The 23,328-nt window shown below is 37.6% G+C and overlaps 1 protein-coding gene across 1 annotated transcript; it reads left to right on the top strand.

The window, feature by feature from the left end:
• LOC146713993 (GRB2-associated-binding protein 1-like) lies at positions 1-22,651 on the top strand. Its single transcript, XM_085450527.1, has 13 exons — positions 1-607; positions 9,501-9,629; positions 10,610-10,775; positions 11,680-11,872; positions 13,462-14,141; positions 16,343-16,425; positions 16,561-16,670; positions 17,457-17,746; positions 18,107-18,178; positions 19,629-19,725; positions 20,184-20,313; positions 20,598-20,732; positions 21,023-22,651. The coding sequence occupies exons 1-13, from the start codon at positions 533-535 to the stop codon at positions 21,206-21,208; spliced, it is 2,346 nt and encodes a 781-aa protein (XP_085306653.1). The 5' UTR covers positions 1-532; the 3' UTR covers positions 21,209-22,651.
• The last annotated feature ends 677 nt before the right edge of the window (positions 22,652-23,328 follow it).

The following is a 23,328-nucleotide window of genomic DNA, read 5'->3' as shown; positions in this document are numbered from 1 at the left end:
AAAGGAGGGAGGAGGGAGGGAAGACTGACTGCTGGGAAGTTGAAGCTTTCTCAAAAGGAGGTGTGACTCAGGCGTCGACGGGTGAACAGAAGCTCTTCCATGTGTGGATAGAAACTGCTCAACTGATTTATTACAGCAGGATTTTACTTAAAAACAGACTGGAAACCTTAACTTATTAAAAGTCTGATTGACAAAGTGGAAGCCTGACCTGCACATGTACAGATCAACTGACTGGATCTCAGACTGGTGTGAAGCTTGGATGCCTTGTTTACCGATTTAAAGCCAAAGCAGCTGATCTCAAATCTGGTTGGATTTGATCATTGTTAACAAAAAAGAAGACTTACTGAAAGGACTAATGAACCTATGTGACATTCGATTGGTTAAATGTACTTGACTGTTGGAAATTCATGGTGATCAACTGAATGGTTGCCTGCTTTGACACATTACTGGCATCCTGATCAACTGAGGTCCATCTGATTGGTTAATTGATAATTAAAGAAGCGCTGCTGGAGCCATATTTGTTGGCATCGGGATGAGCGGAGCAGGGGACGTGGTGTGTGAAGGGTGGCTGAGAAAGTCACCCCCAGAGAAAAAACTGAGGCGCTATGTGAGTATTTTATTTGAATTTGAAACACTTGAAAAAATTAAACATACAAAAAACTGTGCATATGTTCTGTATATATATATGACTCATCTTTGTGATGTCCAGCGTGGATATATGAAGTATCCTAAAGCTGTACAAAGATTTTTAATCAGGAGTACAACTGCAGAAGTATTACCAACTGTTCATGGAGGTTTGTCTCTGTAGCATTTAATTAAGTTTAAAGATTTGTCTCAGTTTCATCAGTGTTTACACAGTGAGTCATTTCCTACAGTTACACACTCTTGATTATAAAACAATAAAAAACATCCATCCTAACACAGCTGTCAACTAGACAGGAAGCAACACTGTAATGCTACTTGACTTTGTAGTACCACATTATAAAATACAGAGAATATTATTTGTAATTCTACAAAACTGTCTATGGTTTACACCATCCTTCACATTAAGACAGCTGAGATAGGCTCCATCACCACCATGACCGTGAACTGGATTTGCAGTTAAGAAAATAAACGAATGGATGAATTTTTATTTCTAAAAAATGAGAATTCAGACATTATTTATTTGACCCCATTCAGAATACAGCTAATACACAAGCTAAATCTAGAGAAAAAGAAAAACAGCTTGATTGTATGCTATATTTTTAGCACAGCTACAATATTTTTACTACAGTTAGCATATTAGCGTGCAAGCTAGCTGTTTGTTTATTTCAGTAAATATGCAGACTTTTAATTACAGCTAGCACAGCAGTCAATATCCTTAAAGTGAAATCTGTAGCTGTTTTGTATTTGTATTATATTGTAAGACAATTTATTTTTGAGTCCTTTCTCTATAAATTTATGTAAAATGCATACATTGTTACATGAATAAACCCAACAATGTTCATCATTAATCCCATTATCTTTGAAAAAACAAAAACAAAGATGTGACACAGATAAATACCAGCCACTGGTATTAATAAAGTTTATTTAAAACGGATAAAACTCAGTCAACAAGGCTGATCCTTAGCTGATATATTAGCCCTACAAACTGACTGTTATACAACTTGTCATTGGAAACATAACTAACTTAAAGATGAGCTACAAAATTGCTGCAATGTAACTTGTAATCTGATAAACATGCAAAATGAACGAAGTGTACAGTTCTAGCTGCTGTCAAAAGAAACAACTGTTTCTAATTATATGTAAGCCACAAAAATGTTATTTAGCATTTTTCAAATCCCAAACCTGACAACGTGGCACTGTGCCTGTAATGAATACCAGAGACTTGGACCAGTTTTGTTTTTTCCTGTATTCTCCTTCACTATGTAGAATAAGTGGAAGGATGGATTCATGAATTCATGCAAGTTGGTGTGTCCAGTTGCACCACAGGCTGCTTTATTCCAGTAAAGAAGCAGCTTAGGCAGTTAGGATCACATGCATGCACCACATATTTGGCATGCCTTACCAGTGAGTTGAGCTAATCTCATCTCTCCGTTCCATATTTTCCCTTGATGTTTTATTCTTTCCATTTCTAAAAAAATGTTTGGTGTGCCTTTCTCTGTGTTTCTCTTTCATTCTCGTGCTCTCTCTTCCTCTCCTATTATCACATGTTTTCCTTTCCTCCTGCCCCCCCCTCTGTCTTTGTGTGTGTGCAGCGGAAAGTGAAGGATAATAAAATAGGTCAGAAGAAAAAGTGATAGGAAGTGAAGCTGCCTTCAATACCAGAATATGCTCAGGGAAAGCTGAACAATTTCCAGATTTGAACCAGTAACTTTTTACGTGAGAACACGGGCCCTCTGAAGAAATAGCTGAAGCAGAGCATCACTAAAAGGCCGGGGAAAAGCACAGAGAAACTGTGCCAGCACTAATTAGGCAGACTTCAATATTCTTCTTAGCTGACGTCGATAGACCCATCGCAGCAGGGAACATTTTTTAGGAGGGAACAATCAGATTTCAAAGAAAGTCGAGTGCTGGAGTTGCACTTTCTTACTGCTTGTTTAAAATGAAGGAGACCGTGCAAATCCATTGGAATCAAAGAAGAAGAGCTGGAGGAAAAGGGAAAAGAAGACAAGAGACGAAGACGCAGAGAGGCGAGACGGCAAGAAAAAGAAAGTTGCTCCAAACAGACAGACCATTGTTGAGTCTGTGTATATATTCAGTCATGATGGTATATACAATGAAATGTGTGCAAAGAAGCGCTGCATGGCCAGCTGTGCCTCTAATATCAACACACTCACACTTAAGCACACAAACACACACAGTCCCCTATAATGGAAGAAGCAGACAGTTTGTGTGTGTGTGTTCATGTATAGTGGGTAAAGTTCATGGAGTATACTTCGTCACACACTCCCTGCTCTGTTGAAAGCTGTGTGTGCGTTATGTAATAAACCAATTACACTCAGCTATGCCTGGTTGGACGATGAGGGCCTTCCTGAAGATTTAGAAGATTTGAAAACACACGAACACACACACAGCTACACACACACACACACAAACGAACACACACTCTGGAAGCAAACCAGGGATAATGATGACGTAAATTTTGAAACCTTGAGTACAATAACACATGTTTTACACATACACACACACACAGAAGGTCAAACACAGTTGAAGAAAGAGTTGGGTCTGCAGAGGCCCTCTCTTGGATATGTATCACAGTGTGGATACCTCCAAAAGTCCTGCTCTCCATCAGAGCAATGGTGCTCTACAGACAAGTTCAACACCTTGCCTTGAAAAGGTTTGAATGAAGAGCTCTGATTTCATGCGTCCCAGCACCACAGATGCTCAAACACCACTCAGCAGCACCCACAGAGTTGAACGTTACTTAGCCACAGCCTGTAAAGTATGTAGCATTTATGGCACTCGGTAGGATAATGGGATACAATGATCTATCTAAATTGCTGGTGTGAATGGCTCTTATATTTGACATTTATTCCACTCCATTATACGGTTGCATCCGATTAATGCACAGCTGGATGCTACAAGGTCAGTCAGCCATGGTGCACCTGAAATGTTACATTTCACCTCGAGAGCCCTAGAGTTATTCATGATTTCAGTTTTCCAAGTTGAAAAACTCTTAACCTATGACTTAAATGAAATACAGCAAAGCCACATAAAAAAGCTAATTCTGTTTCACTCTAATTTGGGTCCTATACCTAACATTTGTTCAGTGTATGAAACTTTAGGCTTTAAATGGGCAAAGGAGGAAATGTTTTATTTGGAAGCAGATCTGAATCACTGTGTTTACAGCTGTGAGATGGGGCGTTGACCTTAGCTGAGGACATGCTCTCTGGGGCAATTCTAATTTCTTTCTTTTCTCCTTGTTGGTTCTGCTAGTAATATTGAGATCTGGGAATGACATGGGCAGTGATGGGAATAACGGCCTTACAAGTAACAGCGTTACGGAGTCACTTTTTTCAGTAACGAGTAATCTAACTAATTACTATTTCTATCGTTACAACGCCGTTGCCGTTACTAACACGAAAATGCGGTATGGTCTCGTTACTATTTGTCAACAAACAGACGGTTGAAGCTGTGTTCAGCTTACCGCATCTTATATCAGTTGCATGGAAGTAGCTGAAAGTAATCTGGACGCTACAGCTTTAAGCAGCTGCACATGCTCCCGCGGACGGCAATCACTTTCAGGTTGACGATTTCTTTTTGGCATAAGAAGTGTAGCTAGTGGACAAAACAACCGCATGAGTTCTATAGCAACATGACATTTGGTTGTTTAGGAAGAGGGGGAAGTTTTAGGAGAGACGGTGAGAGAGCGAGAGAGAGAGCGAGAGAGAGAGAGAGAGAGAGAGAGAGAGAGAAAGACGGCAGAAAAAGAGAGAGAGCGAGTCTTGAGATGTTGAGAGATTTGTGATGTTTAGTGTGTTTGCAGTGTGTAGTTAATGTGTTGTCTTGTGTAGTTAATGTGTTGTCTTGTGTAGTTAGTGTGTTGTCTTGTGTAGTTAGTGTGTTGTCTTGTGTAGTTAGTGTGTAGTGCTGTGGATAGTTTTGTTTGTGTGTCAGAACAATGAGGCGACTGCTGTCTCCAGGTAGAAACAGGAGTGATACACCTGCTGCTGTGGACAGAGATTATTGTTTTGGAGTGGCACAAATAATTTGTGTGGCATCTTATTGAATGAAGAACAGCCTGTTGTTCTGTAAATAGTTTGAAATGGTTATTTAGAAAATCAAGGTAAAAGGTAAATGACTGCAAATAACTTTGTTGTTTGCAAAACTTGTGCATATGATTTTAAAATTGACAATTTATATTTGCATTTAAAGTTATGAAATATGATTCATTAAACATGTTTGTGGTTGTTACACTAAAAAAATATAACTTTTTCTGCTCAGATTTTATGTTTTTTGTCTGATTTTAGATCAGTTGTGTTAATACAGTACGTCAAAATGAAAACTTAACTGTAAATTCAGACATGTGAGGTTGTGCTGAAAAGGATGATACCAAACAAGGCAAAGTAAATAGTTTTTAAGGGTGAAATGTGGAGGGAAAATCAAAAGTAGTTAAAAATGGCCAATTGTACCCTGGACCCCAGAGGGCTAAACATTTTTTTTAAAGTAACGTAACAGTTACTTTTCAAGTAATTAATTACTTTTAGAATCTTGTAACTTAGTTACTAACTCAGTTACTCTTTTTAAGAATTAATTACTTTTTCAAAGTAACTTGCCCAACACTGGACATGGGTGACAAGCACCACTAAAAAACGAAGCCAGTGACTGAAGAAAAGGACCACACTGAAATACAGTTAAGGCATATTTATCTGGATTAGAAAGCAAACGTAAACAGGAAAATTACCACCAATTATCTCTTGTAATGTTTTCCTTTGCAATCTAAGCTTAACTTCTTCCCAGCGTGACACTTCAAAGACCATCTGAGGAAATTCTGAACAACTAATAGAATGAAGTTGCTATTGGTCAAAGTCATCGATCCATCCTGGTACCTACTGTTTCACTTCCATAGCACAAAATAATCTTATTTCATCGTATCTTGAAATGAACTGTTTACCCCCCAAACATCAAATTCAAATACTTTCAGAAACAATTTGTCAAATATGCCAGTCAAAAAAAACTTGAAGCTGACTAACATTGCATCATAGAAAGGGACAGTGCGTGGAAGCGGGGCCACCAGTGTTTACATCCTGTTACACGAATCATAAGCCAGGACCTCTATTAGTGGGTTGTAGATGTACACTTCCTTCTGTACAGTCATACAGTTAAAAGGTGCAGTTCAGGAGAAAGAAAACAGTTCCTTCATGAAACTGTTCTCTAGAAGTTTTTTAAAATATATTTTTGAGGAACTGGGTCTGATTTGTGGTAAGAAGTGCTGCTGCTGATGTTTTACATGTAATTTAGTTCTATTATATTTAAAAGAAAGCAGACATCTCCAAAATTTGGCAAATGACACCAAGCTAGATAGATTTTAAAAAAGGACGCCAATGTGTTTCCATTTAAAACCTCTAAAATCTATGAAGGAAACTGAGGAGCCTAGCTTCTTAGCATATTCATTTACAGCCATGTTCAAAATATTATTCATCTAAATTTTGTTTACGTTGAAATAAAGCATTTTAGAATAATTTAGTCAGGTTTTTTTTTTTAGTTTTTCATAAATGAAACTGTCTGCAAGTGACTGCAAACAAACAGAAAGTGTTTTAAAGTCACATGTTTGCAGTTATGAGAGCTCAGCACTAAAAGGAATGAGAAGATTAGGGATTACAGATGAGAAGATGAGGAACTGAACAGCAGGAATATTGTTATTCAGGTCTGGTGTTAATTTTGGCTTGGAGACAGGATGGAGGAAGTGTTATTTTAGATCCATTGTGCCCTTTTCCTGCTGAGGTCAAAGGTCAAAGAAAGAAACCAAATGAAAGGAGAGGAGGAAAGAAGCTGTTAAAGGAAAAGAGGTTATCTTTATTACTTTAGGTGGATATAAGGCCGCTGCATGGGAGCTGTAGGTGATAGAGAGGAAATGCACAGTGCACAGTGGACATAGGCAACAAACACAGATCAAAGGTAATGCTATTAATGTTTCAGAATATATGTTGTCCATAGAGGTTACACTTGGGATCTTAAATATAGGAGCAAAAGTATAAACTGGAACAAAGAATATCAGTAATTGTTTGTTAGTGTGTCTATTCTGACCACTGTCTTGGTGATGATAGCAAAGTAGAAGTACAGTTCCAAATAAATAAAATATGTGAGGAAATGTATAATTGGTTGCCATTGTGCTTAAAATTTGATCTTTTTCATCAGATCAGCAACTAAGAGGACGATGAATGGACTGTCCAAATTGTGAAATCAGCAAATGTGGAAAGTAATCTATGTGAGTGAAGAACAGATGTTTCAGAATGCTCTAAATGTTGGTCTTAGACATGTTACTTTCCTACCGTTGGCCTTAGTATAGTAGCCTTAGCATAGTAGCATGCATACCTAATATGGTCATGTTAGCCACACAGCTGGGACTGTGAGCAAAAAGCCCCACCCACCGCCATTCAAGCTTTTTTTTCTTCTTCTGATCAGCAGCCAATCTGAAGAAAGTTGGCTTAAAGAGGAAGGGATAAATAAGAATTGTTTTGAGCTTGGAACCATGCAAACCTACTCTAGAGTACAAGAATAAAAAATAATAACTTAGAAATGAGCACAATAGATTTCCTTTTATTAAGAAGAAAAAAATCTCATATTTGTAAAACCTTACAAAGACATGGAGACAGTCTTATCTCTTGTACTGTGGAACAGAGGAAAGCAAAATGAATGATGCCCTAGACCTGTCACTGCATGGCAGGCATGATGTGGGGTAAATCAAAGTTCAGCTGACCCAATGGATGCAAGAAAAAAGAGGGTGTTTGTAGGCATACAAGTACAAGGATATACTAGCGCAATAAGTAGAAATGCATGTTGACAAACAACCTGCTCACTTTTCCAACCTTCAAAAAAGAACCATTACTACAGGACATCAAATTGTCAGTGAGTCAAGGCAATAATACCAAAGGAAAACTTTTATTCATTTCTGTGATGTCAAGTGAAAAAATCCAAAGCAAAATTAAAAAAAGAAAACAGTATTTCACAAACTGGAATAAGAATAGTATTTTTGATACTTTGGTATCTGATTATTGAGAGTCACATCTTTAAAATAAAACAAAACACCAAACACACTTTTTGGCCACTGAAAAAAAAATCATGAATATGAAGACAATAATGAAGTGAGTTTTTTCTTCTAATTAAAGTTTTAAATCAAAGTTTTAAATAAAAAAGTCTAAAGAAATGCAATAACTTGGTAGGCAAAATAAGTTATGAACTTGTATAACAAAACCATAGACTGTACATCAAAAATAAATGGGTTTTCTAACAAGACTTCAAAAGTGCTCAGGACCACCTGACAAAATTGAAGGCCAATGATCATAATTTACAAGCCTAAAATCGTTTTTTTTATTTTTTCAGAATCACATGAAACTAATGATCAAGTGTTTATTAAGGGTCGTAAATCACTGTATTTTATTATAATTATATTATTAAATATATTAATTCTTTTAAATTAAAAACATAAATAAACCCAATGAGTCAGTACATAAAATCAAGTCCAAACTGAACACCAATTTAGTTTGACAAACAAACGCTTTCGTACAATGTTGAACTTGTTGAAGTTTGCATGTCAGGTTGTAAAAGAAGTACTTATTGCATAATAACAACATTAAAATTTGATTACCTTTTTATCCCTTTAAAACTAGTGTGTTTCTTAATCTGGTTGCTCCATCATGACTTATTCTAGTAATAGCCTGTGTTACCAGGCACTTAAAAAGGATTTTGCAGGCCATGCTGGTGAGTGATCCAGTCCGCTGCAGCTTGTTCCTGTTACTTTAATTAGAAAGAATCAAAAAGTATTTTCATACTAGTTCTGCCATGTTGCTGCTTTTATCTCCCCAGCACCCAGCAGATCATCAAACAGCTCGAGGGAGACAGTCAATAAACACATGCTCATACTGCCATCTCCCACCGGCATTTCCTGTTCAGCTATTTCCTTTTCCTGTCTGGGTTTGAAGAAAAAAAGGTTGAAATGTGTTTTGCCATTCATTACTGTGCGCTTTGATCAAACAAGCACACAAACACATAAACTCCCGCTGAGGCTCAGGCCCGAGGAGTCCATTTTATTTTGTTGAGAAATAGTTCATGAGGATCAGAAAGAATGGATTTAGCTTGTCAGGCCAACACAAAAACATACACACACACATACTGTATTCAGCCTTTTAAACAGAAGCATAAAACTTGTTCCTGTGTTTTAAATGGCATTTGTTCAACCTTCGTAAGAAAAATCTCAGGTTTCTTTAAACTGAAAACCTGAGCCCTGAATGTGAAACTGTGCATTCACGTGTCCCTGTACTGTTATGAAATTTAAATCCTTATTTATGCTCTGCTTCACACCTTTAAAAAAATATCATGACTTCTCTTTCACACTCTGCCTACACACTAATGGCACAAACGCACTGGTTGTGAGTCATGTCTGAAGTATGAGATGCCTTCCTGTGGATCATTTGTTGGAGATAGACCCTACCTGTAATGCCCAACACCTGATACCAAACGACCGGAGACAAGTGTCAAACATTTAGCAGTTCAGTGGACGTAGGCGTGTGTGTGATGTTTAGTTAGCATTCAAATTCACTGAAGTGTAAAACTTAGGACATGGAGGAAGACAACAGTATTGCGTTTAATGAGTTTGTGTAACGGAAGAAGGACAGAAAAAAAAAACTTCATATAATCAATAACTCACTCAGGAAGAAGACTGAAGTTCAAAGTCCAAAGTAAAAGTCTCAAAAAGATCTCAGCAGTTGGCACACAGGGGTTGAGTGCTTGCATCTTGTCCTGAGATTATTTTTACACATAAAAACCTTTTTTAGTAATAAATCTTTTACTCTGTCTAGGCCTGGAAGAGGCGCTGGTTTGTGCTGCGAAGCGGTCGACTGAGTGGAGAGCCGGACGTTCTGCAATACTACAAGAACCCGCATTCCCGTCGGCCAATCAGGAACATCAATCTGAATCTGTGCGAACAGGTGAGATGACAGATATATTACTATCTCACCTAATGTTGGATTTATGTCTTTAAACATTTTTTTTTTGTAAATATGATCTTATTTGCAAAATAAAGAGAGAGTGTGGCAACACAGATTTTGGTAATAAAATCAGTTCCTGAATTTTCTTTATGAGAAAAGAGAAAGTTTCTCTTATTTCAACTTTGACTGATCTTCTTTTCAAGTTTCTTTCTTTGAGCAGTGCAAGACTTGTAGCACAGAACTACTAATTATTAGATTACACCGAATCACACACTGTGAAAGTCACAACACTAACATTGGTTTGGTAATAATACTAAAAAGATTGTGTTGGCATGGCCACACATGTCTTGTGTGCAGCATAAAATGTGATTTATTTAAGGTGGTTTCTGTTGAATGATCTTCCTTTGACACATCGGAACATTGCAGTAAAGTCGAACTTTGATAGTCTGTCCACAGGGGACGAATTCTTGGCGCACAACCTTGGGATTGTCAGAAAATAGATCATTGTTGTGTTCCTGACCTGGTGCAATCAATTCAGGTCTGGACATTGGGGACACTTTGATTAAAAATTGCTGTTGGGCCAGTGATCATTAGCATAATGGTTGAATTACTTTGACACGGACTGTGATATTTTGTTTTTGGGAAAGTTTGAAATTACAAATCCGCATGCCTGAGTGTCTTCTAAGATGCAATCCAAACATAGCATGTGTGTTGGGACTCGACGGCCCATAGGGGAAGGTTGACCAAATTTAAATTAGGTATGATTTTTCACTTTTTGAGAGACACAGGGAACTTTATGATCACATCTCATAATTTATTTTTTTTCTTTCAAATTCTTTTTGTTTGTTAAATGCCAATTGAATGTATGTATATCATGTACATAGATACTCAACTATGTAAACACTTACACTTAATAAATCCTAAGGGTTGCTTGACTGTTTGACAGTAACAAGTCTGCTCCATTTCTGCCTCTCCGTCAGGTGGATGCTGGCCTTTCTTTCACAAAAAAGGAGCTAGAGAGCAGCTTTGTTTTTGACCTCAGGACAGAAGAGAGGATCTGGTACTTGGTGGCTGAGTCTGAAGAGGACATGAACCGCTGGGTGACATCCATCTGCCTGCTCTGTGGCTTCAACCCTACTGATGATGGTATGCTAAATATCCAATTATTAGACAAGTGAAAAATGCTCCGTGTACCTTTCTTGTTTTGCATTTGAAGTGGATGTTTGCCTGCGTGGGCTGTGGTTGAGTCAGTGTGAAAAGTAGGAGGAGGAGAGAACATGCATAAAGAAAAGTAGACAAGTATGCCTTCACGATTGTGGCTGCCATTGACTCAGACCTGTACAGCAATACATTTAAACAATATAAATATTATGATATTGTTATAGCAGCTTGCCCTTGTACATTTGAACTTTGTGTTCACACGTGAAATGGATCCTTTGAGTTAAACAGTCTTATTTGTGTTTATAATAGATGGATGTTTTATCAGAGGTTTCATATTCTGAATAAATTTGATATAACAAATATAAATTTGATTTTTTGATATAAATTTGATATGATACAATGCAACAAATCAGTTATTTTTTTCCATATGTTGACTGTAAAATCAATGGTTTCTTTGTAATTAACATAGATCTCTTTAGGATTAAAGTTATAGAAAAAAACATGTAAAAGAGCTTCTGTAAATTCACACATGAAGTAAGTCACCGCTTTACTAAACATCTATTGTAATGCAATATAGTTTTTGCATCATCAATACTGCACCACACTCCAGTTTATTAAGGTTTTCCAATGTTTTGCTCAGATAATCAACAAATGTATGTTAATATATAACATATAAATGATAAATATATTGGTAGCATTTCAATAAAATGCACTTCAGCACAACAGGAAGAATAACAAACTGCTGGTAAAATGTGCATTAAAAGTATTGAAGTGGCGTGCCTAATAAACTGACATGACAAATACTGGCTGAGCTTTGGGACCTTTGAACAGATTGTCTATAAGGTTTTTAATTCCTGAATTAGCTGATTTATTTTCTTTCATTGTACAGTTCCAGAAAGACCTCTTGTCTCCTCCTCCACCTCTGCAACATCTATGACCCCAGTCAGTCACACCACCACCATCTCTACGATGACAGGGTTAGTCCCACCACCATATGACCCGGTGAGTGTGCGGCACATGGAGCCTGACCGGAATTCAGAGGAGGATTACCTGTGGTTATCACAATGCCAGAGTCACATCAGGTAAATAAATGAACACAAAGATACAATAAGACAAAAAAAGCCTAGTCATTAATGTCTTAAAGCTCATTTTCCCAGCTTAGTCTTAGACCAAACATGTTTTCTAGGAGGTTCAGGCTTAATCCATGCCTGCTAAACTCTACATCTCAATTAAGATAGATTAAGTTACAATAGGTTACGGCCAGATTTTTTTTTCACCTAAGTCTAAATGATTTCCAACTACTTAGTAAAGGTTATCTGGTGAATTTGTCTGTAAACAATTTAATCCTCTTTTAAGGATAGTTTTAAAATATCATAGAAAGATATTTTTCTGAAGATTTAACTTTAATTAAATAAGCAAACATGTCATAGATGGAATATCTCCAACATGTAGTGGATGGAAAAATCGAGATACAGAACACTTGAAACAAACCTGATGGATATTGTATATATAGTATATTGTATGTATACAATTACAATATTGTTAGGGTTTTCTAACTAGACATCGCGAATGTATGAGGGGACATGATTGTGCAATTGAGGGCCATTGCTCATGAAATGACTTGTCAATAACTGAGTAAAAAAATCCCAGCTTCATCATCCTTTTCTACTTCAGTGCATTAGGACCATAATCTACAAGTTAATCTTCCATTCAGTATCACTTGAAACTCACGATCGAGACACTAAACTCATCAGGAAACTACTGAAGGTCATAGATTAAGGGATCTTATGGCCATTTTCCCATAGATTTCTATGCACCCAGAAGTCTTTTTGCATTAATTAAGTTATTTAACTTTGAAGGTATACTTAGAATTCCTAATGTGTTAATAAATCCTGTTGTTAGCAATATCATTTAAGGTAACAGAGCAGCGAATTAACTTTAGACGTCTTCTGAAGCCTTTAGAATTTCGCTAAAATTTTGACCTCATAGAAAGATTTGCAGTTTCTGTAAAAACTGAGTTAAAATGCCAAAATGAGTCCAGAATCTATACTTAAACTCTAACAAAACTAATAAAAACACAATGATAGAAAACAGAATTATAAAAGACAGCCTGTCAGATCTGCAAGCTTTGTTTAATATATCTAGTTAGTTTTTGTTTTAGTCATATTATTGCTCAAAACAAAATCCTAAAAATGCAAAAAAAACTTTTCCACTCTGACTCCAGTTCCACTCCAGTTCAGACTAAAGAGAACCAGCTGAAGATAAATCAGCGAAACTACCAGAGTTACAGGTTCAGACGTGTTGACTCTAAGAAAGGGGATTTGAGATTTATCTTGGATCACACCCACGGAAAAGGTTGACTTCATGAAACTTCATGGGAGAGTTCCTCAGAACAGCACAATAAAACCTATTTTCCTCCTCAGTTGGAAAATGTTTGATCTTTCCAGACACGTTTAGTTGTTGAGGTTTGAACCCAAAGCCTTGAGTGGACTATGATGGGAAAAATCAACAATAATTGTAATGCAAAGAAAACCTTTCTATTTTATTCGTCTTTGTTTTTGACCAAAATAAACAGATAAACTATACAACTTAATAAGGAAAAAAAAAAAAGAAAAAACAAACTCTTTTTATTCAAGTCTTTTTGTTGATATCTCTCTCTTTCTTTTTGTAGGGCTCCTTTAGGGTCATCCACATCTCTTGAAACTGACTACAATGACAACCTTTACCCGCCTCCCTCTGCAACCTCCTCCTCTTCTTCTTCTTCTTCCTCTCCTTCCCTCCTCCCCAGCAGCCTTCCAAATCCATCCTACTCCTCTTCCTCCTCTTCTTCTGGCTTTAGAGTGGTCCCTTGGACAGTCACTGCAATGTCGAGCCCTCTCAGCCAGTCTTTAGATGCCAGCACAACCCCTGACTCCCAGAATCGAGCTGGCAGACCCCGCTGTCACCCCTCTCCGCATCCCAGAAAGCACTCCCTGGATTTTCACCTTCGTCCAGTAGCAATACCTCTCAGTGATAATGTGCACTCCAATGTGCATCCAAGCACACACTCATCCACCACTAGTGGTTACCAGATCCCACGTCCAGTATGCACTTCACAACCGCCGCCCCCTCGCCGCCCATCTTCTACCCCTAGTGTGGACTCCCTAACCCAAGCAGAGCTTCATGCCTCCACCCCTACTCCTCCTCCGCGCCCACCAAAACCTCCTGGCATTGCAGCCCAAGGAGAAAGCTCAAAGCTTGCCACACTCCCCCGAACTGCCTCAGAGCCAGAGAGGAGGGATGAGAGTGTGGATGGAGGAGGACATCTGCCAAGGAGCAACACCGTCACTACACCAGGATGCATGCATACAAGTAAGGAGACAATACTGTCCTGACATTGATAATTCAAACAAATAATCCTTCAGATTTCAATGCCAAAACCAACATTTCATTCATTAGATTTTTTATTTTTCACACATTCAACAAATCAGATTTAGGGAGTTCTTTAAGGAGCCTTTGAGATGCCAGTTGATGCATTTTATTTCCTCTTGATTAACGTCAATACACACAACACCTGAATATGAATAAACATAATGTGCAAATAACAGACGAGAAGATGTTTCTGTCTGTCTGCAATCTGAGTCCCACTGAGCTGTCAGTTTGAGCTGGCATTGATTACACATGGGTACCTAATCTTTGTACAGAGCCAAAGACAGACAAAATGAACCTGGTAGTTTTCATGTGAACATTTCTTTTCTTCAGTCTTATACAGTGACCAGCAGAAGTCTTGATCTAGTTATCTCTTATCTGGTATCCACATGTTCGGGCTATAACAATAGCTCTAAAAATGTAGTTGTTGTCAAAACAAGTCGACCTTCTGGCTGGTGTGTTCCATGCTGCATTTGGATTCAACCAGGCTCGCTGTTTTTGACATTTTATAGTCCTTGTGCTAAGCCAATCTATAAGTTCTAGCTGTAGAACTAAAGATAAATCAGTGCCAGTGTAAGGCATTGATTTAGCTGCCAAAATGCTTTACCGTGTGTACCATGTTTAGTGGATATTAATCAGCTGTATGTTACTTAGGCTGCAATTTAAAGCAGGATAGGTTTTACACAGCAGGTTCATTAAGGTTTTATTGCTGCTGCAGGAAACTTGTGATGTAAAAGAGACTTTATGAATCTGGAGACTGACAGCGTTGGATGGTAATTCTCAGTTGGTTCTTCAGATCTTTTTGTTTTAATTGCCATTATGCAAACTTGTAATGATCCAGGTTTCATTATGTTTTATTGTAGCTGACTTTTAAAACTAAACAGTTTTAAAATTTGTTGCTCTAAACAAAGTTACTGTGATGTCACTTCTGGATTTGCTGGCTCTTACTTTGAAGGCTTTTGGTGTTTCGAAACCTGATATGAGGAGTGAGATGTAGATATGACTGAAACCCTACGGAAGATTGTGATCTCATGCTTTTTTTTCATCAGTTGAACATAAATTTAATGCTGTATTCAGAGAGATAGAGATAGACCTCCCTTAATTTAACAAACAAGTCAGGCTGTTTTACCACTAATTGCCCTGCTAGTTATTAAAAATAACGCAGCTTTAATGCACGTCACTGGATTCATTTTTCAAACCAGAAGACAATGTTCTTGTTCTTCATGAATTTTATTGAGATAGCATTTTTTTCTACTCTTCTAAAACACCAACCACTAACATTTTTACCATTTTACATTTGTCATTAATTTAATCACCAAAGTGTCAGATTCAGAGTAATAATCCCACAAAAGGTGCAAACTAATGAAAACTGGTTCACATGAGAACACCTTCTGGTACCAGATGTGCCTACTTAGTAATATTCAGAGACAAGTTCATGCACATTAATGTTGTACTCAGTTCAATGCTAAATCTTTTTAGGAGGCTGCAATCACTGTTTGCTATCTGATTTTTAAATCTCGTACCTGAGGGAGATTATGCAGAGCTAAGAAGCTTTGTTGTGCAGAGCTAGCAGTTCTGAGGGATTATATTGTTACAGCTGAAACTGTTTGTGCATGATTGCTCCATAATTTGATTCATTAATCAAACGTGAACTTTGCCCAACAACAGCACAAGGAGATTTATTTTCTTTTGTTTTTTTTAATCCACATTCTCTTTCCAGTTCTATGAAGTTTCCATCATAAAGAAACAGCTGCTTTCAAGTATATCTAAGATAGATTCATGCAAGCTCAGACTTGTTATTTCATGCATGTGGTTGTCCCACCTTCTTAGATTACCCGCCATGCGTATTCAGTTTCACATTTGGTCAAACCCACTGTACAAATGCTGTTTGTGTAAATGCGTGTCAGCAGAAGTCTACGATCTGCAAAGGTATACAAGTAGTTGGCAGTTTACTGGAAGAGCTTTGCCATTGGAAAGAAAATCACTTTCACTTTCACATCTGTAGACAAAAAACAAAAAAAAACAAAAAAAAAAAACAAAACAGCAAGAAACAAATAAATAGAAAGCCAAAACAAGTTTGTCTGTTATCATTGAACAGAGGATTGAGCTACTCATGGATTTTGTCTCAATACTTTCTGTTTCAGGTAGCGACTCTTTTTACATCCCTCGGTCTTTGTCTGACAGAGCAAGCATGTTTGATTTCAGTGAGAGCTTTAACAGCTATTTTGTAAGTTGAAACCTCCAAAATAAAATAAATGTTAACTTTGAACGACTATTCTATCTTTTATCTCTTTCTGTTTTATCATGGATTTATAATTTTACAATGAAAAACAACCTGCATTCTTGATCCATTCTTTCTCAGTTTAACAAAGGCATGGTCCCTCTGGGTAGTGTCTGTTCTGAAGATGATGATGTGGATGAAAATTATGTTCCCATGAGCGCTGCCACCTCTGAGCCACCGGTTGCACCCAGGTCTGTAAGAATTACGACACGTAAAATAAAGATTTCTTTCTTAAAATCAGCCTCTCAAATTGTCATCTGCACGATGAAGCTGTTTTAGGTCCTCTCTCTTTAAGATCCCACTTCGTGAAATTCCACTTTCTTCTAATAGGCTGCCCCTTACTCAAGTGGATGAATTGGCCAAATCTGGCACATTTACATAGTTCATGAGCCCTTAGTAGACTATCAATCAAAGACGCACAGACACACAAACAACTTAATGTGAAAAAAAATACAGGTATGACAATATTTCAAAAACATATTTGTATTGTGTTGAAGAGCTATCAAATGAAGATGAACACAGTTCAAGGTGCAAGGAGTTGATGTAACCTTTATTTAACAAAGCAAGTCATAAAGACTGCTTTGTTAAATAGCAGTCTTTATTAACAAATAAAAGCCTCCCAAGCAAACACACACTGAAAAAAAAACACACACCTGCTGATAAAACACTAACCCCTGGTGGTGGCTTGATGTCAATCAAAATTTTCAGAGAGTTGTTACAAAAGGCACCTTTAATCTTTGGACTAAAACACAAGCTAACATCACCTCCCATGTAAGGAACTACTTATAACTATTAGTAACTACTTCCCTCACATGTGCTGTACCAATGTACTAGTAATGTGACGTGACAATAAATTTGATTGATTTGATAAACCTAATGACAGCCAATGCTGTGATGAAAAGAACATCTGGGACATTTGAAATTGGAATTTACAATTCAGTAACGTTAATTTCTGATTAATTTTATTCTTCTTCCAGAGTGCCTCCACCCTCAGACCCCTCTGCCCAGCTCCAAGAAGGCAACTACGTCCCTATGACCCCTCTGACATCTTCATTTCCTACACACCCCACCACTGTCATGACCGACATGGCATCTCTCGGGAGGCAGGTGCCTCCCCCTGCGCACATGGGTTTCCGTAACTCCGCCCTGACTCCCCTTGCTCCTCTCACTCCGCCGCTCAGGAGAAATACCATGAACACTTCTGCTGGAGGCGAACAAGAAGCCGTGCCCCCTCCGATCCACCGCAACCTGAAACCACAACGGAGAGGTTAGCGGAAACTTAGTGGGAAATTAAGTTTTGTGTTAAATTTAGTATCATTCTACTGTGAGAGCTGGAAGCTGTAACAGAGCCTTGATGTAAAAAAAAAGAAAAAAAAGAAAAAAAAAGAAAAACTCCTTACCTTGAATTAAATAATGTTCCCTTTAAAATATTTTGTATTTTCAAGCATTTTGGTGAGTTGTAAAATTCACCTAAATAACCACAAGCATATTTCTAAGGAAATGAACTAGAGTTTAAAAACCAGATTCTGTCTGTTCATAGTAAGCATTAATGTAGCATTAGCTGAGTTGCTGTTGCAGCACTCTTTGGTAAATGCCATCTGTTTTGCGGTGTTGCGTGTCTCTGCAGGGGTTTGTGCCAATCAGCCGGTGGACAGAAATGAGAGCCAAACTCCTGAGGAGCTGACAAATAAAACAAGAGGTACAAACTACAACACACATTTACATCAACACTTAGTTTTCTCTTGATATTTAAGACAATATTAAAATGATATGGCTGAATAATAATGAAAACAAATAGAAAAATCAAAATTTTGCCAAATATTTAAAATTCTAGATATAAAATATTTGCTAAGCATCAAAAAGTAAACATTTTGCATGATCAGCGAACAGTCCAGCAGAGGTGGAAGACGTAAAAGAAGCTTTAAAAAATGATTCAAAGTGTACAGGTGTAATCACACCAGCAGAAGCTGATGCATCTACTGAAGCAAGTAAATGCAATAAAATATCTGAACCTTAGAAGCCATGAAAAACACTGGTGAAAGGGGCTTTCCATCAGAGCTTCTTGTAATTACTTCCCACTTCATGATTCCTCTTTTTGCTTTTACTCAGCTTGTCTTGTTCTGTAAAATCACATTTTGTTGTTTGTGCTGACAACTGATTTTTTTCTTTTAAATTGTGGTTTGAAGACAATACACCCACTTATAAAATGAAACAGTTTTCAAAATTTGACCCTAAGCTTTCTGTTCCTGAAACACTTGGCTGTTTCTCCTCTGTGGTGACTCTTTCTCCCCCCCACCCCCTCAATATCTGTCATTTCATTTTGTTTTAATTATTCACCTGCTCCCACTTTGCTCAACAAGCCTGCACTACAAGAGCACGACAGCCACACACACAGCGACACGAACCAGCTGCTGCTTATAGAAACGTTCACATTAAATTTTAAAGTCTTCACAGTCAGGAAACTGTTTCTGGACACGCAAGGAAAAATCCCCCACCTGATTTTACTTCCTATAAAAACTTTATTCTGTTTTTAATTACAATAATAAACATTAAAAGCCAACATTAAAAGTATTACAAGGATGCTTTGGCACCGTTTACAGTTTTTAGTTGTTTTCAAAGAGTGGTTTGTCCAGATAAAAGCAAAATGTCTGTCAAATTTGTCATATATGTGACTGCTGGCTGGGTCACACATTAGATGGTAATCTGTCTTTGTTTTTTTTCCTCAGCCTGCAGGTCTGCGTCAGCCTGCTTTCAGTTGGTCAATACAGCAATAAAACAATGAAGTACACGTTTTCACTCAAATCACCCAAATTCAACAGCTGAACTGAAAAAAAAGGGGGTTTGAAATGACTCAGCAACTGAGGAAGACAATGAATATATTTAAAAAATCAGACCTCAGGTCTTACTTTTTTATGTTAAACTGTGAAATTTTTCAAACTCGAGGCTTAAAATAAACAATGCAATGCTCTTTTTTTTTTTACTGCTGACTAAACAGCTCTAATCACAGATATAAAGGAAGGACAAGTGGAAATACAGTTTTCTTGTTCTCATATCCTGAAAACAAGCAGCCCCTATTTGAGCTAAGCCTTACATTATTTCAAACTGTAATAAGTAAAGCCGCCCTTTTCTCCCCATCTTTTGTCACCCAGTAAAACCAGCTCCTCTGGACATCTCTTCAGTGCAGCACGACTGGCAGGAAGTCCCCCCTCCAGTGCGCTCGCCTGTAACACGGACCTTCACCCGTGGGTATGTTTGTTTGCGTGACATGATCACGTTTACTGCAAGGTCAACAGAAAACTACAGAACACAAATTTACTGCCTGGAACGCTTTCAGAGTAAGAGAGAGGAAGGATGTGTTAATAGCTGAGCAGCAATCTACTGCCACCCTGTGGTGCTTAAGGGTTACTACAAGGACTTTTAGATCATCTTACAACAGCAAGATGTTGTAATTTAAGTTAATAAAAGAAGAATGGAGTAGAATCAGTAAATATAAATACTAATTAACAGTAAGTAGTTACTCTGTAGTAAAAACTACAGAGTAAAAGTTTTCTTTACTCAGCCATCAATAGAATAAATATTGATTGATTTGTCTGACCAACAATCTATAAGTCAGCAAAATTGAGATGAAGTTTTGCTTTAAAAGCAAAAACTACCTAATCTTAAATCATCATGTAAGATTCATTTTATATTTATGTGTTTGACAGACCCTCCAGTCGTCGGACGGTCACGCCGAGCTCTGCTCACAGCTCTTCACCGTCCTCTGATTCCGATGACCCAGATGACAACTATGTTGCAATGATGACCTCTAGCCTCAGTTTCAGTGCCGGCGAGCAGGTAAAACACACACATCTCCCCTGTTTTGTTCCATTTTTTCACAATGTTCCAACTATTCTTGCTTTCTTTTTCCCCATTTATTCTTCTTCAGCTTTTATTCTTATTATATTGAAAACATTTGGCTCATGTTTTGTTATTTGGGGCATTGTTTCCCTTCTTTCTTTGAAATATATTCTAATACCTGATTGTGAGTACCTTCCATCTCTCTATCATGTCTTAACATTTTTTTCTTTCTTCTAGATTTCATAACTCCTTTACTAAACTCTCTACGTTACGGTTTACAGTCTCTGAGACTTATGATGCACCGAGCTTCAGAGGGCGGAGTCAACAGCCCTGTGTTACGACGAGCCAGAGATGACAAGCAGGTGGAGTACCTGGACCTTGACCTTCACACTGGACAATCAACACCAAGCAGACAGGTAAACCATCTCTCGCTGTTTCACTCTGTCATTCCACATGAGTCATAACATTCAATTAAATGTGCTTTTATTTCTTTTACTGTTATACTATATAGCATATGCATTATTTAATTAATAATTTGTCATCAGATATAAATAATACATTTTGACTGTGATCATTTTGTCTGACCACCAGAGGGCACCAATGGATTACTTTCGTTTTTCCGAGTAAATAATCTAAAAAAAACCCCAAAAACCCCAAACTCCCAAAAATCATATAAATCTTTCTCATTGTGTTTCTGTGCAACCAGAAACGCTGCACTGGAGAAGGTTTAACCGGGGGCAGTGAGCACGCTGGAGACGGCGAGGATCAAGCACGAGGCCAGCGTACACGTGTGGACTATGCAGTGGTGGACCCCAAAAGGACCAAGGCCCTGAGGAGCACGCGAGAAGCACGGCATGCCGGGAGGATGTCTACGGAGAAGAATAAATTATGAAAAACGCACAAACACACACACAAAGTTCAAAACGTGCTTCTTATCCAGGAAAAGAATAAATATAACTGCAATCCATTGGTGGACAAAGTGACTGATGGACTGTTATAATCTTAGAATCATTACGTTAATATCAAGTATCTACTTAGGAAAGTATTCACATCCTCAGACTGTTTGGCAGATCTGTTAAAATGAGCTTGGGGCATGCAGGAACCATCTACAGCCCAGTATATCAGCTGATATACATCCCACTGGTAAATATCGTATAGGGCTCATATTTAAGTTTCAGCACAGCTAGAAGCCACTTCACTTAAATACACAACAGATTACTCTGGATTTTTTTTTTTTTTTTTTAACAAAGGTATGTTGATGATGTGAATGCCTTGATTGGCAGGTCTTGCAGTTAGTCATACAAAGCTGTTGTCATTAAAACATGAATATCAGATAGTTTAACTAAGTTATTATATAAAATGTACAGTAGTTTATAGTAACAGTTCCTTTTTTATTTCCTCTCCACACTACAAAACCACACCACACTACCATATTTTATTATTTAGTTATTTTATATAAAATGAAAAATTTTCCTTGGTTATTAAAACCTTCAAATACCCAGAAATCAAAGTCACATTTGCAGAAATAAAGGACATGACCCTGTTCTCTAAGATGACTTTCAGTGGCAGCGTAGAAACCCTTAGAAAAGGCAAATATTCTTTGAATTTTAGAGTTTAAATCACCAGCAGGCATTTGAAGATAAAAAAATCTAAAAATAGAAATGTATGTTAAGCAACACAATGTCATATTAATATGCGCGAATGATCTGTCAAAGGATGGTGATGATTCGACACAAAACTGCCCCTTTCAAAACCACAGGTCGACTTGTCAGAGTTTTTGGAAAGCCCGTTTTTACTGAATGGAAAACACCACACTTTGAATAGAAGGCAGGGCAATGAGGAAATGCAGTCTTACTCAGATCCTACATAAGCAAAAAAGAATATAACAGCTGCTTCTCTAGAGCACTGGAACTTCTTCATCTACTTCTATTCAAAACAGGTGACAACATCACTTATTTCTCCAGGGTAGTTTTTGCTGCACCGTAATATAAGTAAGATTTCAGTTTTGCTTTAAATCTACTGAGAAAAACTGTTTGACTTGTTTTGTGCTGTGATATTTTTTTAAGCCAAAAATCTCTGGTGACTTTAATTTTGTATGTCTATGTTAAGTTTCCCTAACGACATGCATTAGTTAGATTTGCTCCTCTGAGGGAGTGATAAACGTGGCGGGAAGTTTGTGTTTTCCTTGTGACTAACACACAGTTATTTTCCAGTGTATTCATCATCGCGATGTGAAGCCTTCTGTCAGATCCTGTCTGTCCAGATGATGGATATAATCTGTTAATGCTGATTTATGTGATCGTAGTAAGAATGGAATAAACACTATACATCACTAGCAGGGCCAGGGCCTGGTGTATTTTTCATTCATTTCCAAAGAACACAAAATTGTTCAAAAACTAAAACAGTGTTTTGACAATCAGGAGAAAATAACGACTCACTTTATCAAGTCCAAGTCTCAGTGAGATGCCATGTATTTGTATAATTCAAAGACAAGACACAGACAAAACCAGCGGGTGCACATTTTGCTGTAACCACTGCAGCTCCATATTCTGAAACTTCAAGATTAGCATACATGCTGCCATGATGGTGGCCTATTTTTGGAGTCAGAAGTAATCTTATTTGGATTGGAGGATGGATTAGCAAGCTACCAGCTAACATTAGCAATGCTGGGTTAGCATGCTGCACCCATAAACTCCATGAGTTCATCAGGCACAAATAACAGACTTAGCCCATAGTAGATCATACTACAGTTTTACTCAAAAAAGATGAAATTGTTTGTGACAGTTTTACAGTGGCTTAATTTTTGCTCACTTTCTAATCACCCAGAATACCCTCTTTTTCACTCCCACTGTCACACTGTCAGTCATTAGGCTTGATCTACAGATGTTTTAGCCTTGAAGGGGTGGATTGTAAAAAATCAAAAAGGAGATAAAATCCACATTCCTGGGGGTGAGCTACTAGACATTTTAGTTACGTTTGCTTAATATACTTCAGTTAAAAAAAAAGAAAGAA

Source organism: Copadichromis virginalis, linkage group LG3, assembly GCF_057382275.1.
Source record: "Copadichromis virginalis isolate Kocher_CV1m ecotype Utaka linkage group LG3, C_Virginalis_male_GT1.1, whole genome shotgun sequence".
NCBI classification, from domain to species: domain Eukaryota; kingdom Metazoa; phylum Chordata; class Actinopteri; order Cichliformes; family Cichlidae; genus Copadichromis; species Copadichromis virginalis.
This window is presented reverse-complemented; position numbering and strand designations above follow the sequence as displayed.

Excerpts from the sequence above, each read along its gene's own strand:
- LOC146713993 (XM_085450527.1), top strand. The coding sequence starts at position 533 with ATGAGCGGAGCAGGGGACGTGGTGTGTGAAGGGTGGCTGAGAAAGTCA. Across the intron at positions 9,630-10,609 it reads ATCTGAATCTGTGCGAACAG|GTGGATGCTGGCCTTTCTTT; the intron begins GTGAGATGACAG and ends CCTCTCCGTCAG. Across the intron at positions 16,426-16,560 it reads AGAGCTTTAACAGCTATTTT|TTTAACAAAGGCATGGTCCC; the intron begins GTAAGTTGAAAC and ends ATTCTTTCTCAG.